Source organism: Anticarsia gemmatalis, chromosome 6 (genome assembly GCF_050436995.1).
Source record: "Anticarsia gemmatalis isolate Benzon Research Colony breed Stoneville strain chromosome 6, ilAntGemm2 primary, whole genome shotgun sequence".
Lineage (NCBI taxonomy): Eukaryota > Metazoa > Arthropoda > Insecta > Lepidoptera > Erebidae > Anticarsia > Anticarsia gemmatalis.
Genome location: NC_134750.1, coordinates 5,433,704 through 5,444,582, shown reverse-complemented (window position 1 = coordinate 5,444,582; position 10,879 = coordinate 5,433,704). Strand labels below are relative to the sequence as shown.

The window sequence follows — 10,879 nt, the reverse complement described above, 5'->3', positions numbered from 1 at the left end:
CAGTATAAAAAAGATCAGGTGTTAAATCAAAACAGCCGTAGGCGGTGACCAGTGAAAGGGAAGGAAACAAAAGCAAGGCACTGAAATGATCATTTCCTAGAGATTTCTATACGCTGTTTGTTTTATTAACGCCTGATCTGTTATTTCCTTATTTGTAATTTTCGTAATACCTGTAATAAATATCTTTATTGTCATCTATATAACCAATCGAAAGGCATTGTATCATTATCATGTCCTTACCTACAAAACGAAACAATGCAAAAATAACAGAGGTAAAGTCATACTTAATAACAAAATTAAATAGGTATGTAGAAATCTCTAAACTTTTATCTATATTCGACTAAGCAAAACCTACTTATTTACCTAAATTTTTACTCCTAAGTTAACCTTTAACTCTGAGGAGATATCTAGACTCATTAGCTCAATAGATTAGAAGATAAATATTGGTACCGAAATCGTGTGAAGTTTTGAATTACCTTGACTCACAAAAAACAACAATTAAATAAAGTGTAAAAATCGATCACAAATACTGAACGTCCGGTGAATTGTTTGAAATATAAAATTCGTGCCATAACTTAAGGTCGAAAGTGATCCATGAAAGATAAACAGCGAGACTCCAACACCAAAACATTGATTGCAAACTGCAGTACAAGGTCGTACAGGCCATTGCGTAATATTTGGGAAGTTTTATCTAACATCTTCAATGTTATTCTTCGTACAAACGTTACATGAATTATTTAGTTCCCCAAAATTATGCAATAGCACAAATTGAAATCGTTTTGATTCGACACTGACCCCTGCTGAGAGCTCGCGGTTCGCCCTACAATAAAAACGTAAAATATTTTATTATGGACTGAATATTGGTTGATAACTTTCGTAACCAAGTACCTACACGAACATACATATATGCATCTATAGCTATCTACTCACGATATATACGGTGTAAGTGAGTCGTAAAAGTATTTCAAAACGTTAAATGCAAATGACATGTACTTCAATGACATCGATAATAAATTAAACTCTTTCTTTTATTTATTGTTAAGGGAGCGGCGAAGGGACTGGCCGAAATCAAAACATATCAAGGAAAAAACAGCCTGTGGATTAAGCAATGAACGGGTCGAAAATTGCCAATCATTTGCGTGTGGGACGTACACATGCAACACGCAATAGCAGGCTCCTGCGGAATCCTTATCATGTTAAACTTTCTGTTCAAAGACGTTCAAAGGAAAATATTCTTATTCAAGATCCAGATACGGACGGGCAGTAATTGGCAAAACGCCGCGATACGTCGATACTGTCGATATGTATTATATCATATTTGATCATTCACCGCAGTTGCCTTCAATCACGAGCTTCTGAATCCATTGAAAACGGACACGTTGTATAAAACCGATAAAGTATAATCGATTGAAATCAACGGCGTCGTTCGATTAATCGTTCCCGTATTGACAATGACATTGATACCAATGATGACAAAGAACATCGTGATCCGGGTAATGCGGAGAAGCTCAAGTGGAGTCAAGTGGCGTAATGAAAGTACGGTTAGACAGACAAAGCATCGCTTCTTTGTATTTAACGATTGGACAATGGTGATACTAGCCTGTTGCATCATATTTCGCGTGTTGGTCCTAGAAAGAAACAGGGGTAAATTATCGTGGCTAGTTCATAGTAGACTATGTTTTAGACGAATGTTCCCTTCTTAATAAGAGAAGGATCCTAGGACCCATTTTGCTGTATAAGCAAGGAATATAATTGATGGTTCATCCTGACGGACACGTAAATTTCATCAGATGAAAATTTCCATTTTCCTAAAGAGTGTTGAATCCTAAAAAGGTAGTTGAACTTATTGGACCAATTACTCACTTGTCATAAACAAGCAGTTAATCGAAAGACAAATTATATAAAAGGACTTGTATAGTAACAGTAGGTAAGTACGTTTCGGTTTCAATACGGCAGATAACAAATCAGAATCGTGCCGGGTCCACATTAGCACGCGGCACGTTCCGGACTGCGCGGCATCTGATAGGTAATACACCAGCCCGAGTCCGTAATGCGCTCCCCGCTACACTATTTCAAATGTTATTACAGTTGCCATGTTGTTCCTGCCGCGTAGACAGCTCGTATCGTACGGAATAATCGCGAACCTCGCCCTACACCATCCGATATGGACCGGCCGATTCCTTGAAACAAGTATTGCGTGAGACGGAAGCGCCGATGCCAGTCCTGGCACATTGCTAAAACCACGTTTGTGTCATTCTGATCGCAAAACCAAGGAAATGAAACTCAATACTCAAAACATTAAGCAAATATAACGTATAGCTCAATTTCATAGTCCATAATGTCTTAATGCAAAACCAAAAGTCGTAAGCCGATTTGTATATAAATTAAGCGCCACTTAATATGACAATTTACGAGCGTGGCTAACACGGTTCCACGTCTCGTATGCGCAAAGCCGGTGGCGTGGAACCAGCCAACCGGTGATCAATTAATTCTACTCCTAGTAAGGACATCTTTATGTGTCCGCCGAGGAGTTTTAACGGTTCTTAGTAATAAGCGTAGGACTCCGCGACTCGTATGTCTCGTATTAACGGGTTTGAAATTGTGCACACGACAGATTAGGTATAAGGAACAGAATTAATTAATTTGCAATTTAATAACACATCCTTAAGATTATTGAAAATTTGCTGCAGTAGGTAAGTTATGTGAAAAATAAATATTTTTTTAGTCCGCTTAGAATTAGACACAACATTCTGTAAGTAGTTAGGTACTAATGTAGATTAGAATACTTACAGTACCTGAGTTCTCGTAATAAATATTTAGTATTCTTTATAAATAATACTTTTAGAATAAACGAAATGTCAGAATCAGAACCAAACTAAGAAGACTGTTTTACAGCTATTACAGCTAAGTGTATCACAAGCCACAAAATTAATGCAATTTTAGGCAAATGGTGTCTTCAATCGAAGAACTACCCGAAATCTAAATCATTGAATCAACACTCTGCACCCAACAATCATAATGAATTAGATGGTATCACACATAATGTGTTAGACACATTACAATCAACGGCAATTTCTTCAACTAGTGTAATGTGAGCAATGAATGCGCCAAAGCAGTTGTTCGTAATAAATTAACTGTGGCCGTAATAAGCCTGGGTGGTCCAATAACTCTGATGTAGTTCATTTAAATTGCTATGAAGAAGAGCATTATCATTAATGACTCGACTGGCCATGTTGTACCTACGATAAAGCTTACCAAACTATTCTACTAGCTCTACTTAATTGGTAGTTACTTTATTACTTAGTAGGGTACCTATAGGGTAGATACACTAGGTAGTTAGGCAATTCCTAACACAGAAAACCTAACAGAAAGAACATCTATGGTTCTAAAAATCGAATCAATTCAAATTGACTTCATTGTACCTACGCAATATTAAAAAAGCGCAGTATATTCTATTACAAAAAATAATGCCTTAGAGAAATCATCTATTCACCTTGCACTTTTGCATCTCATCCGAAGGCCGAAACCGCAAAAGTATTCGCGCGCAAATAATGTAAAACTCATTTTGAGGCTTTGTTGCATTATTCTAGTCCTACTAGGGTGCATGGCAATGAGATAGGAAGGGTTCGTAATGGCTGCTATTACACGGCGTAAATTCCTGTAATAGCGATGCAATTTACCGACCGCTGCCCGATGACGCTCGACCAAGTAATTCGCCATCAACATGGAAGATTGAATGTTTTTTAGTTATTATTTATTTTGTTGATGTTTTTTGTTTCCTTGAAATTAAACTTTGATACTGCTGCTTATAGTAAAGGTAGGTAGGTATATAGACATAATTTATAACATATACGTATATACCTACTCAAGCATGATTTGTCTAAGATTGCTCTTCTACGATGCTGTTATGTGAACATTCACATATCATACTTCTACATATAAGGCTATTTAGCCATCCACGACATTAAATTATTATAATATTATGTAGTGATTATTGAACCAAGTAGTTATGAATTGAAAAAAAACATATTTTAAAGATTTTTGTATTACAGTTTAGAATCTGGAATTATCTAAAAATACGATTGTTCAAACTATTTCTAACTACAGATAAAATATTTAAAACCATCATTGACATGCTTGCTTAGCTATGTCATATTTTGACAGTGACAGGACACTATAAAATTTTAGTGAGGTGCTTAACGCCAATGCTATAAATAAATCGCCAATTTAAAAATTACTCGCGATCGATTTGTTTACTTTCAGATTTTAAATCGATTCGATAAATTCTTGTAATTAGTTTAAGATGAGTTTTTTTATCCAGAATTAATATTAAGTGGATTATTTACAAAAAAAAAATCCATCCACCGTAACTTTATTGAAGCTGGCCCATAAATTTATTAAAAATAAAATTGCAGCTGGTCGATTCAAGCTTCTGCATTAAAAATAATCGATAGCTATCTTGATAGCTAGTTAGTGTCTTTATTTACAACACTATCACTCTCTGGGCAAGTATCGAAACTAGGAAAAATATTGTACTTTTAGCCAATTTATTTACGTTAAACATCATTTAAATTGAGATTTAATTCAACTTATTAATACTCAGTGTATCCATAATGGGTAACTGGAAACTAGAAGTCGGAAGAATGGCAATGTACACATCGTTTCCAGTGGGCTTGTTCTTTTTCTTCAATCAGCCGACTTATTTTGAAGAATGGGTGACAAACACTAAGCGGCAAATCTTTCCTCCAGAGAACATGAAAGACAGAGAGGCCATCCAGCAACTTATTAAGGATATGAGGAAGAAACAAATGGACGCGCTCGAAAAGGAATAAATTACATCATATTTGTTGACAATTGCTTAGGTTATAATGTTATTATTCAATATAGTTTTGTACATAAACAGAGTGTTTTTATGCGCAAGTAGTGTAAGTTACTTGAATTAGATAGAATAGATGTGTTTACAAGTATTGAGATTAGTAACAAGCTAGTAAGTTTATCCCTTACTTAAAAATAACATATTGCATTTCTTTGTGTATTAAATGGGATAAAAATAAGACGTCAATATTTTAGAACATATTTATTTGATAACATGTCCAATAAATACTTGTAAAATTTATTCCCTTTTTACTTTTCTTTTGTACCCATAACTTAAAATTACTCCAATGAATGTGGAACAGAAGGAAGCATAAATCACATATGAGATCCCTACATATTGCACAATAAGACCGGAGACCATTGGAGCAATCACTCCAGACAGTGACCTGACACTGTTTGAAGCTCCAATCAATGTTCCCGTGTGGTCCCCATGACTCCTTTTCAATACCATCTCTAATGTCACTAGCCTTGCTATAGCATTACCAATAGCTAACGGTATCAACCAGAAACAATAAACTAAAACATTAAAAGATAAAATCAGTCCTACTAATGCAACACTTAAAAGTAGGAAGACATGGAAATTACGTATACTGTAATCTTTGTCATGGATATAAAAACTATTTATAAAACTAATAAAATAACTACACATTGAGCCTATTACACCCTGGAATGATATTACGTAACCTATGTATTTTGGTGACAGTTCATACTGAGTTTTTAGGTAAAGTGCATAATTTGAATAATAAACTCCCATCGCAAAGCTTACTAATGCTTTGAACATGAATACATCCCAATATATGGACCATTTAATGGAATATAACTCTACAAAAGATTGACGTACACTAATAAATAACTTGGTTATCAAATTAGTATGTGATTCTTCATCAGCTGCTTTTCTTTTTGATGGTCTTCTTATGGGATTTGGTAAGAAATATACAGCACCTGAAACAAAGTTAGCAAAATTAGTATTCTGCATAATATTATAGTCTTAGCAGCTGTTATTGTAGTTTGGTAACATTAATTTGTAATAGTACTAACTTTGTATGAGTATGTATAGTAATTAGAAGAGGCAGTAGCATAGCTACTTTGGTAGTTGTAGCAAGATTATGAGAGCAGATAAGGATTTCATGACTCATACATAATCATACTTATATTGAAAAAATATCTTACAAGAGTTCATAGCAAAGAATATCCCAACAATTACTGCTATCAACAAGAAGCCATTTTCAGGATGATCCTCAGCTATATGGCCACCAATCATTGGGCCTAGAGTTATGCCTGCTCCTGATATAGCAGCCATCTTTCCATAGATACCAGCCTGCTTTTGTTCATTTTTTTCATAATCAGGCACTAGTGCCTTTGTCAACACTTGAGTTTGTTTAAATACACCTGAAAAGAAACATAAAAAAAAACTTTATATTAAGTCTGCTTTGCTGCCAGTGGATCATTAATCTGGTCCAATAATGAAATTTCCTCATGAGACAAAAGTGCTCAAATATTACAATTTACACTAAACATTAGCATACAGCTAATGACTTCAATTTTGTAACGGGACTATTCAATCAAGGTTTTGACTTACCTAAAATAGCTCTTGTGGCAAGAATTACGAAAATTGAATTTGTTACTCCAAGTAAAGTGTATGCTATACTGCATACTAGTAATGTCATAGCCAAAACTGGTTTTCGACCTTTCAAATCACTCAAGCTGCCCTGAAAAATAATTTAGTGATGTTAAAAGAAAATCGAGCACAGGAATCTGTATTAAGCAAAATGAGTATAAATATTCTGTATTAAAGAATTTGTTTATATACTTACTATAAGTGGGCCAGAAACTAACTGGAACCCGGCATATATTGATCCTAGCAAGCCTACGTATATTTCATTGCCGCCCATTTTTCTAACATGAGCAGGCACTAATGGTACTATAAGGCCTACAGCCAAAAGATCCTGAAACAGTCATCACAATTTCGTCACAATACTTTAGTATTATATTAACTCAATGAAAAAAAAGGAATAAAATAATGAATTCAACCAACCACAAAAGCTACCGCCTGAAGGAGGTAAATAGTAAAAGACATCTTAATTTTCTATTAAAACAGCATCAGATCAGATTAGTTACAACAGTTAACCACGCAATTACGTGGTATTACGGGGTAATTAATGTACAAATTTTAATATACAAAATTTATAGGAACATCTGTATTGACAACAACACAACACTGATAACAGTTGTCAAGTCAGACTTGTCATTTGTCAAGTATCTAATGTCAATATTGTCATTTTTTTTTATTGCTAGCTGTCGACTCGACTCCGTCCCTCATTCGACTTTTGAACAGATAGGTACTGTCATGATGTAATTCGCATCTCTCTCACAAAGAAATACTGAAAGTGGCAAACCTTCAATCGCTACATTGACACTTGACACCTTGACAGATAGTAGCTATAGAACAGCTGATTTGGTGACCGAAAGGCGTAGTTTTACAAAATATTGTTAAATATAAATAATTTACTGTGAAATAACTACAGTATTCTTTCTATAACACGATCATGAGTTCTACTAGATCGTTGGTGAGAAATTAAATATTTTCTTTCTTACAATTTTATCCTTTATTTTGTTTTCGTACATTATGCGTCCGCTAGTTCTATTTAACTACAAAATTTATCATAAAATATACTGCATTATACATAATACGAATACTTTTACTTTTTCAGGTCCTACAGAGTTTTAAAAAATTACATAGAACTAGAATGAAGGTTTTTGCTGGAGATGAACGAGCACTAGTCGCTGGCCGCCTAAAAATCAATGAAGAATTTAAGAAAAATATGCATGTTGCTAATGAGGAAGCTATCAAAGCTGTGAGTATCTTTATAATATAGCTATTACCAGTAAAAATTAAAAAAAATTTGATACTGTTTGCTAGAGGTATTTCTTTGTCTTATGCCTCCTTAATCATCTAGAATTTTTACTAGTGTTCCTCAAGTTGTAATTATAATTTCAGATGGTGAAATTGGCTGGAGAGGTTGATGTAGAGCTTAGAACACAAGTAATACAAGCCAGAGAAGTTAAACCTGGTGTATTTGGTAAGCAGTATTTACATAAATAAATATTTTTGGGACAACACACACTCGGTTATCTGATTCGAAACTAAGCAGAGCTTGTACTATGGTAACCAAATAACTGAGAAACATTCTTGTATACTTATTAAAACATACTTATATAGATAAATATTAACAACCAGGTTCAGAAAAATACTCATGCTCATCACACAAATATTTGTCCCTGGTGGGATTAGAACCCGCCACACTCTGCACTATGGTTATTGCGGCAAGGTGATTATAATAACTATTGTGCTAAACATTAAGTATCTACGGCATCTTTTCTTCTCCCTTCGAGTTTCTTGTCTTGTTATGATACTGATGTTGTATAAACACATTAAACAGTAGGTACTTAACCATCAAAATGTTAGTTAGCCAAAAACTAATTATATGTATTGTTTTTTTCATTTTAGAGGCCAGGATAACAGATGATACAGCCAAATTCGATAACATACCTTATGACGACAATGCAGTATTAGAAGATGGGACTGTTAACAGGCCTTGCTGTCAAGATCAAGCCAAAAATAAGTAGTGTAAAGAATAAAAATAGTTTTATGTATGTAGTTCTAGGATATGTTTTTTTTATATTCTGTTGATTAGTTGTAAATAATAAATTAGAATCTGAGAAAACTATGTTTTTATTTCCTCTTTAATTATGTCAAATTTTTAATACTTTAGTATAATGAGATTATGAATGTAAAACACTACTGGACAGTTGTAAATTACTGAAATATGCATAGTAATGCTTCTAGATGTCTTACAGCAACAGGTAGACAGACTAAAAAGTTTAGCAGATGGCATGCAGACTTGTGGAATTGTGGAGTACTTTTGTTGTCCCCTTCCTGTTTCATGATTAATAAGCTAAAATGCTACCAGATGTATGTAACTTTACATGGTTACTATGTAGTATTACTATTAAGATAATTGCCGGGCAATTATCTTAATAGTTCTTCAGTTATTGCCCTGAGTATGGTAACGTAGGTAAAGAACAATTTTAAATTTTTGTTTTCCCCAGTGCATGAGGTGGTCCTGAGTATGGGATTACCCGAATCTCTTAGTACTATGTAATGTAAAAAGTGAAGTATGCCGAATGCTTTATGGTGTTTCACATCCCCCTTTTAAGATAAAAGGCATGTTAGAGACAAAAAAATATACTAAATTATACAGTAATTGTTACTGGTCTGTTACCTGGTATTTTATTGCACCGCGTTTCTAACTTCGCTATTGCCGTTATATATCATTGATACGTGTAGAGGAACGCAAAACAAGCAGAGTGCGTTCCAGTTTTGACTAAAAGAATATTCTAAACATGAATGTTTAGTGTCAGTTTGTAGTAGATCGAAGGGGACCAGTATAGAATTTCTGCACTAGAGTAACTGAAACAGCAAATCATTCGTCTCAGATTAAAATCAGAGGCATCTGGATCTGGAACTCGACGAAAAATATTTTTTGCGATTTAGGAGCTGTCAAAAATTAGTATTTTGGCTGGAATTAATCAAAATTATTTGATTAACTAGGATAATGTTGACGAAAACATTAGTTTCACGAGCTTTGCTCCTCCGGAGTTTGAAGAATGCTGCTGATAATGTGAAACAAAGCAAAAGAAATGCAGGCCATGGGTAAGCTGGTTGTTATGTCACTATGTGTTGACAATTTAATTTTGGATAATATTTGTCCTTAATTTCATACCCTAAGTTTAGAGTTCTCATAACATAGCATCCTATGCGTCTCATGAGATCCCAAACTCATACTTTCCTTTTATTTTCATTCGTGTCTTGAGGTTAAAGGTTAGGAGAAGAAATTGCTTCCTCAGAAGTATACAATTATTAGGCAATTCTAAATCTGTAAATTGAGATTTTATGTTATTTATTAACTGACTTACTTAGTAACTGTTGTTTTTTAGTAACAATTAATTATGACCTTTAATGGGATGCTTAGTGTGATATCTTAAAGAATTAACTAACAGTAATGGAATAATCATCTCCTGTTTATTAATCTATGATAATCTATATTTTCTCGGAAGTTCGTGTACATTCTTCAATTTTTTTTCAGAGTATGGACTTACCGAGTGCCTCCTCCCATGCCTTCTAAGAAGTCGATATGGTTATCTGAGATTCTTGGAGGGCTAGCCTGGTACTGGATCCTGTACCACTGTGTTACTGAACCTGGACACATTATTGTAAGCAATATACTCTCATATTCAATTTTTCAAAAAGTTTTTTTGTTTGTAGCACATAATATAGATATGTTTTTTTTAAGCCTTGTCTGCCTATTGAAGAGTGATTTGATCTTATGTAGTAGTGTTGCACTGAGGTGTATCTCTGTTTAATTGGGCAATTTAAGTGATTAACCAAATTTTTTGAGGGATATTACTGTTGCCTGTTATTGAAATGTTATTTCTCGCTTATAAGCTGGTATTGATATAAAAACTAATGAAAATAAATATTTTAAATGTTTCCAGGGTGAGTTCCCCTATGTCGACCCCAGCACCTACACTGATGCAGAACTTGGCATCCCTCCGGACTCAGCTGGACCATTGAAGAAGTAAAGAAACCTAGTACCTAAACTGTAGATTCTTGTAATTTATGTTGATGTTAAATAAAATATATTGAATTTTAGTTGTATTGAAATGTCCTCTTCATAATGTCTCGACTCTAGATGTGTTTTTCCTGAAAGTCACTGGAAATTAATGTTGTGATATTTAAAAACTCACAGACAAACATGAAAAGTTTATTTGAATCAAAGAATAATTATGAACGAACGAAAAATAGGTTTCCCACTCAGTTGTTTATTTGAAGTTCTTTTTATCCAACATAGGATTATCTCTGCTAAATTAATCAGTTATATTTAGCAGAGATGTATGGTGTGCCAAGTAAATCCACAAATTATTATTCGACACATCCAAAAAG

General features: G+C 34.0%; 4 protein-coding genes across 4 annotated transcripts; 3 read left to right on the top strand and 1 right to left on the bottom strand.

Annotated features, from left to right (window-relative positions):
* The first annotated feature begins 4,476 nt into the window (after positions 1-4,476).
* LOC142973585 (protein PET100 homolog, mitochondrial) lies at positions 4,477-5,116 on the top strand. The gene has a single exon (XM_076115433.1). The coding sequence runs from the start codon at positions 4,614-4,616 to the stop codon at positions 4,830-4,832; it is 219 nt and encodes a 72-aa protein (XP_075971548.1). The 5' UTR covers positions 4,477-4,613; the 3' UTR covers positions 4,833-5,116.
* LOC142973583 (major facilitator superfamily domain-containing protein 9-like) lies at positions 5,063-7,105 on the bottom strand. The gene is made up of 5 exons (XM_076115431.1): positions 6,911-7,105; positions 6,690-6,821; positions 6,455-6,584; positions 6,046-6,264; positions 5,063-5,817 (listed from the first exon to the last, which is right to left on the bottom strand). Exons 1-5 carry the CDS (start codon positions 6,950-6,952, stop codon positions 5,114-5,116), a joined length of 1,227 nt encoding a protein of 408 aa, XP_075971546.1. The 5' UTR covers positions 6,953-7,105; the 3' UTR covers positions 5,063-5,113.
* Positions 7,106-7,272: 167 nt separating this feature from the next.
* On the top strand, positions 7,273-8,600 carry LOC142973584 (complex III assembly factor LYRM7). The gene is made up of 4 exons (XM_076115432.1): positions 7,273-7,442; positions 7,587-7,730; positions 7,874-7,955; positions 8,384-8,600. The coding sequence occupies exons 1-4, from the start codon at positions 7,422-7,424 to the stop codon at positions 8,500-8,502; spliced, it is 366 nt and encodes a 121-aa protein (XP_075971547.1). The 5' UTR covers positions 7,273-7,421; the 3' UTR covers positions 8,503-8,600.
* An 800-nt stretch (positions 8,601-9,400) lies between these two features.
* On the top strand, positions 9,401-10,588 carry LOC142973869 (NADH dehydrogenase [ubiquinone] 1 beta subcomplex subunit 2, mitochondrial-like). Its single transcript, XM_076115891.1, has 3 exons — positions 9,401-9,589; positions 10,023-10,149; positions 10,432-10,588. The coding sequence occupies exons 1-3, from the start codon at positions 9,492-9,494 to the stop codon at positions 10,516-10,518; spliced, it is 312 nt and encodes a 103-aa protein (XP_075972006.1). The 5' UTR covers positions 9,401-9,491; the 3' UTR covers positions 10,519-10,588.
* Positions 10,589-10,879: the final 291 nt, after the last annotated feature.

Excerpts from the sequence above, each read along its gene's own strand:
- LOC142973585 (XM_076115433.1), top strand. The coding sequence starts at position 4,614 with ATGGGTAACTGGAAACTAGAAGTCGGAAGAATGGCAATGTACACATCG.
- LOC142973583 (XM_076115431.1), bottom strand. The coding sequence starts at position 6,952 with ATGTCTTTTACTATTTACCTCCTTCAGGCGGTAGCTTTTGTG. Across the intron at positions 6,822-6,910 it reads TTCAGGCGGTAGCTTTTGTG|GATCTTTTGGCTGTAGGCCT; the intron begins GTTGGTTGAATT and ends TGACTGTTTCAG. Across the intron at positions 6,265-6,454 it reads TGCCACAAGAGCTATTTTAG|GTGTATTTAAACAAACTCAA; the intron begins GTAAGTCAAAAC and ends GTTTCTTTTCAG.
- LOC142973584 (XM_076115432.1), top strand. The coding sequence starts at position 7,422 with ATGAGTTCTACTAGATCGTTG. Across the intron at positions 7,443-7,586 it reads TGAGTTCTACTAGATCGTTG|GTCCTACAGAGTTTTAAAAA; the intron begins GTGAGAAATTAA and ends TTACTTTTTCAG. Across the intron at positions 7,956-8,383 it reads AGTTAAACCTGGTGTATTTG|AGGCCAGGATAACAGATGAT; the intron begins GTAAGCAGTATT and ends TTTTCATTTTAG.
- LOC142973869 (XM_076115891.1), top strand. The coding sequence starts at position 9,492 with ATGTTGACGAAAACATTAGTTTCACGAGCTTTGCTCCTCCGGAGTTTG. Across the intron at positions 9,590-10,022 it reads AAAAGAAATGCAGGCCATGG|AGTATGGACTTACCGAGTGC; the intron begins GTAAGCTGGTTG and ends ATTTTTTTTCAG. Across the intron at positions 10,150-10,431 it reads CTGAACCTGGACACATTATT|GGTGAGTTCCCCTATGTCGA; the intron begins GTAAGCAATATA and ends AAATGTTTCCAG.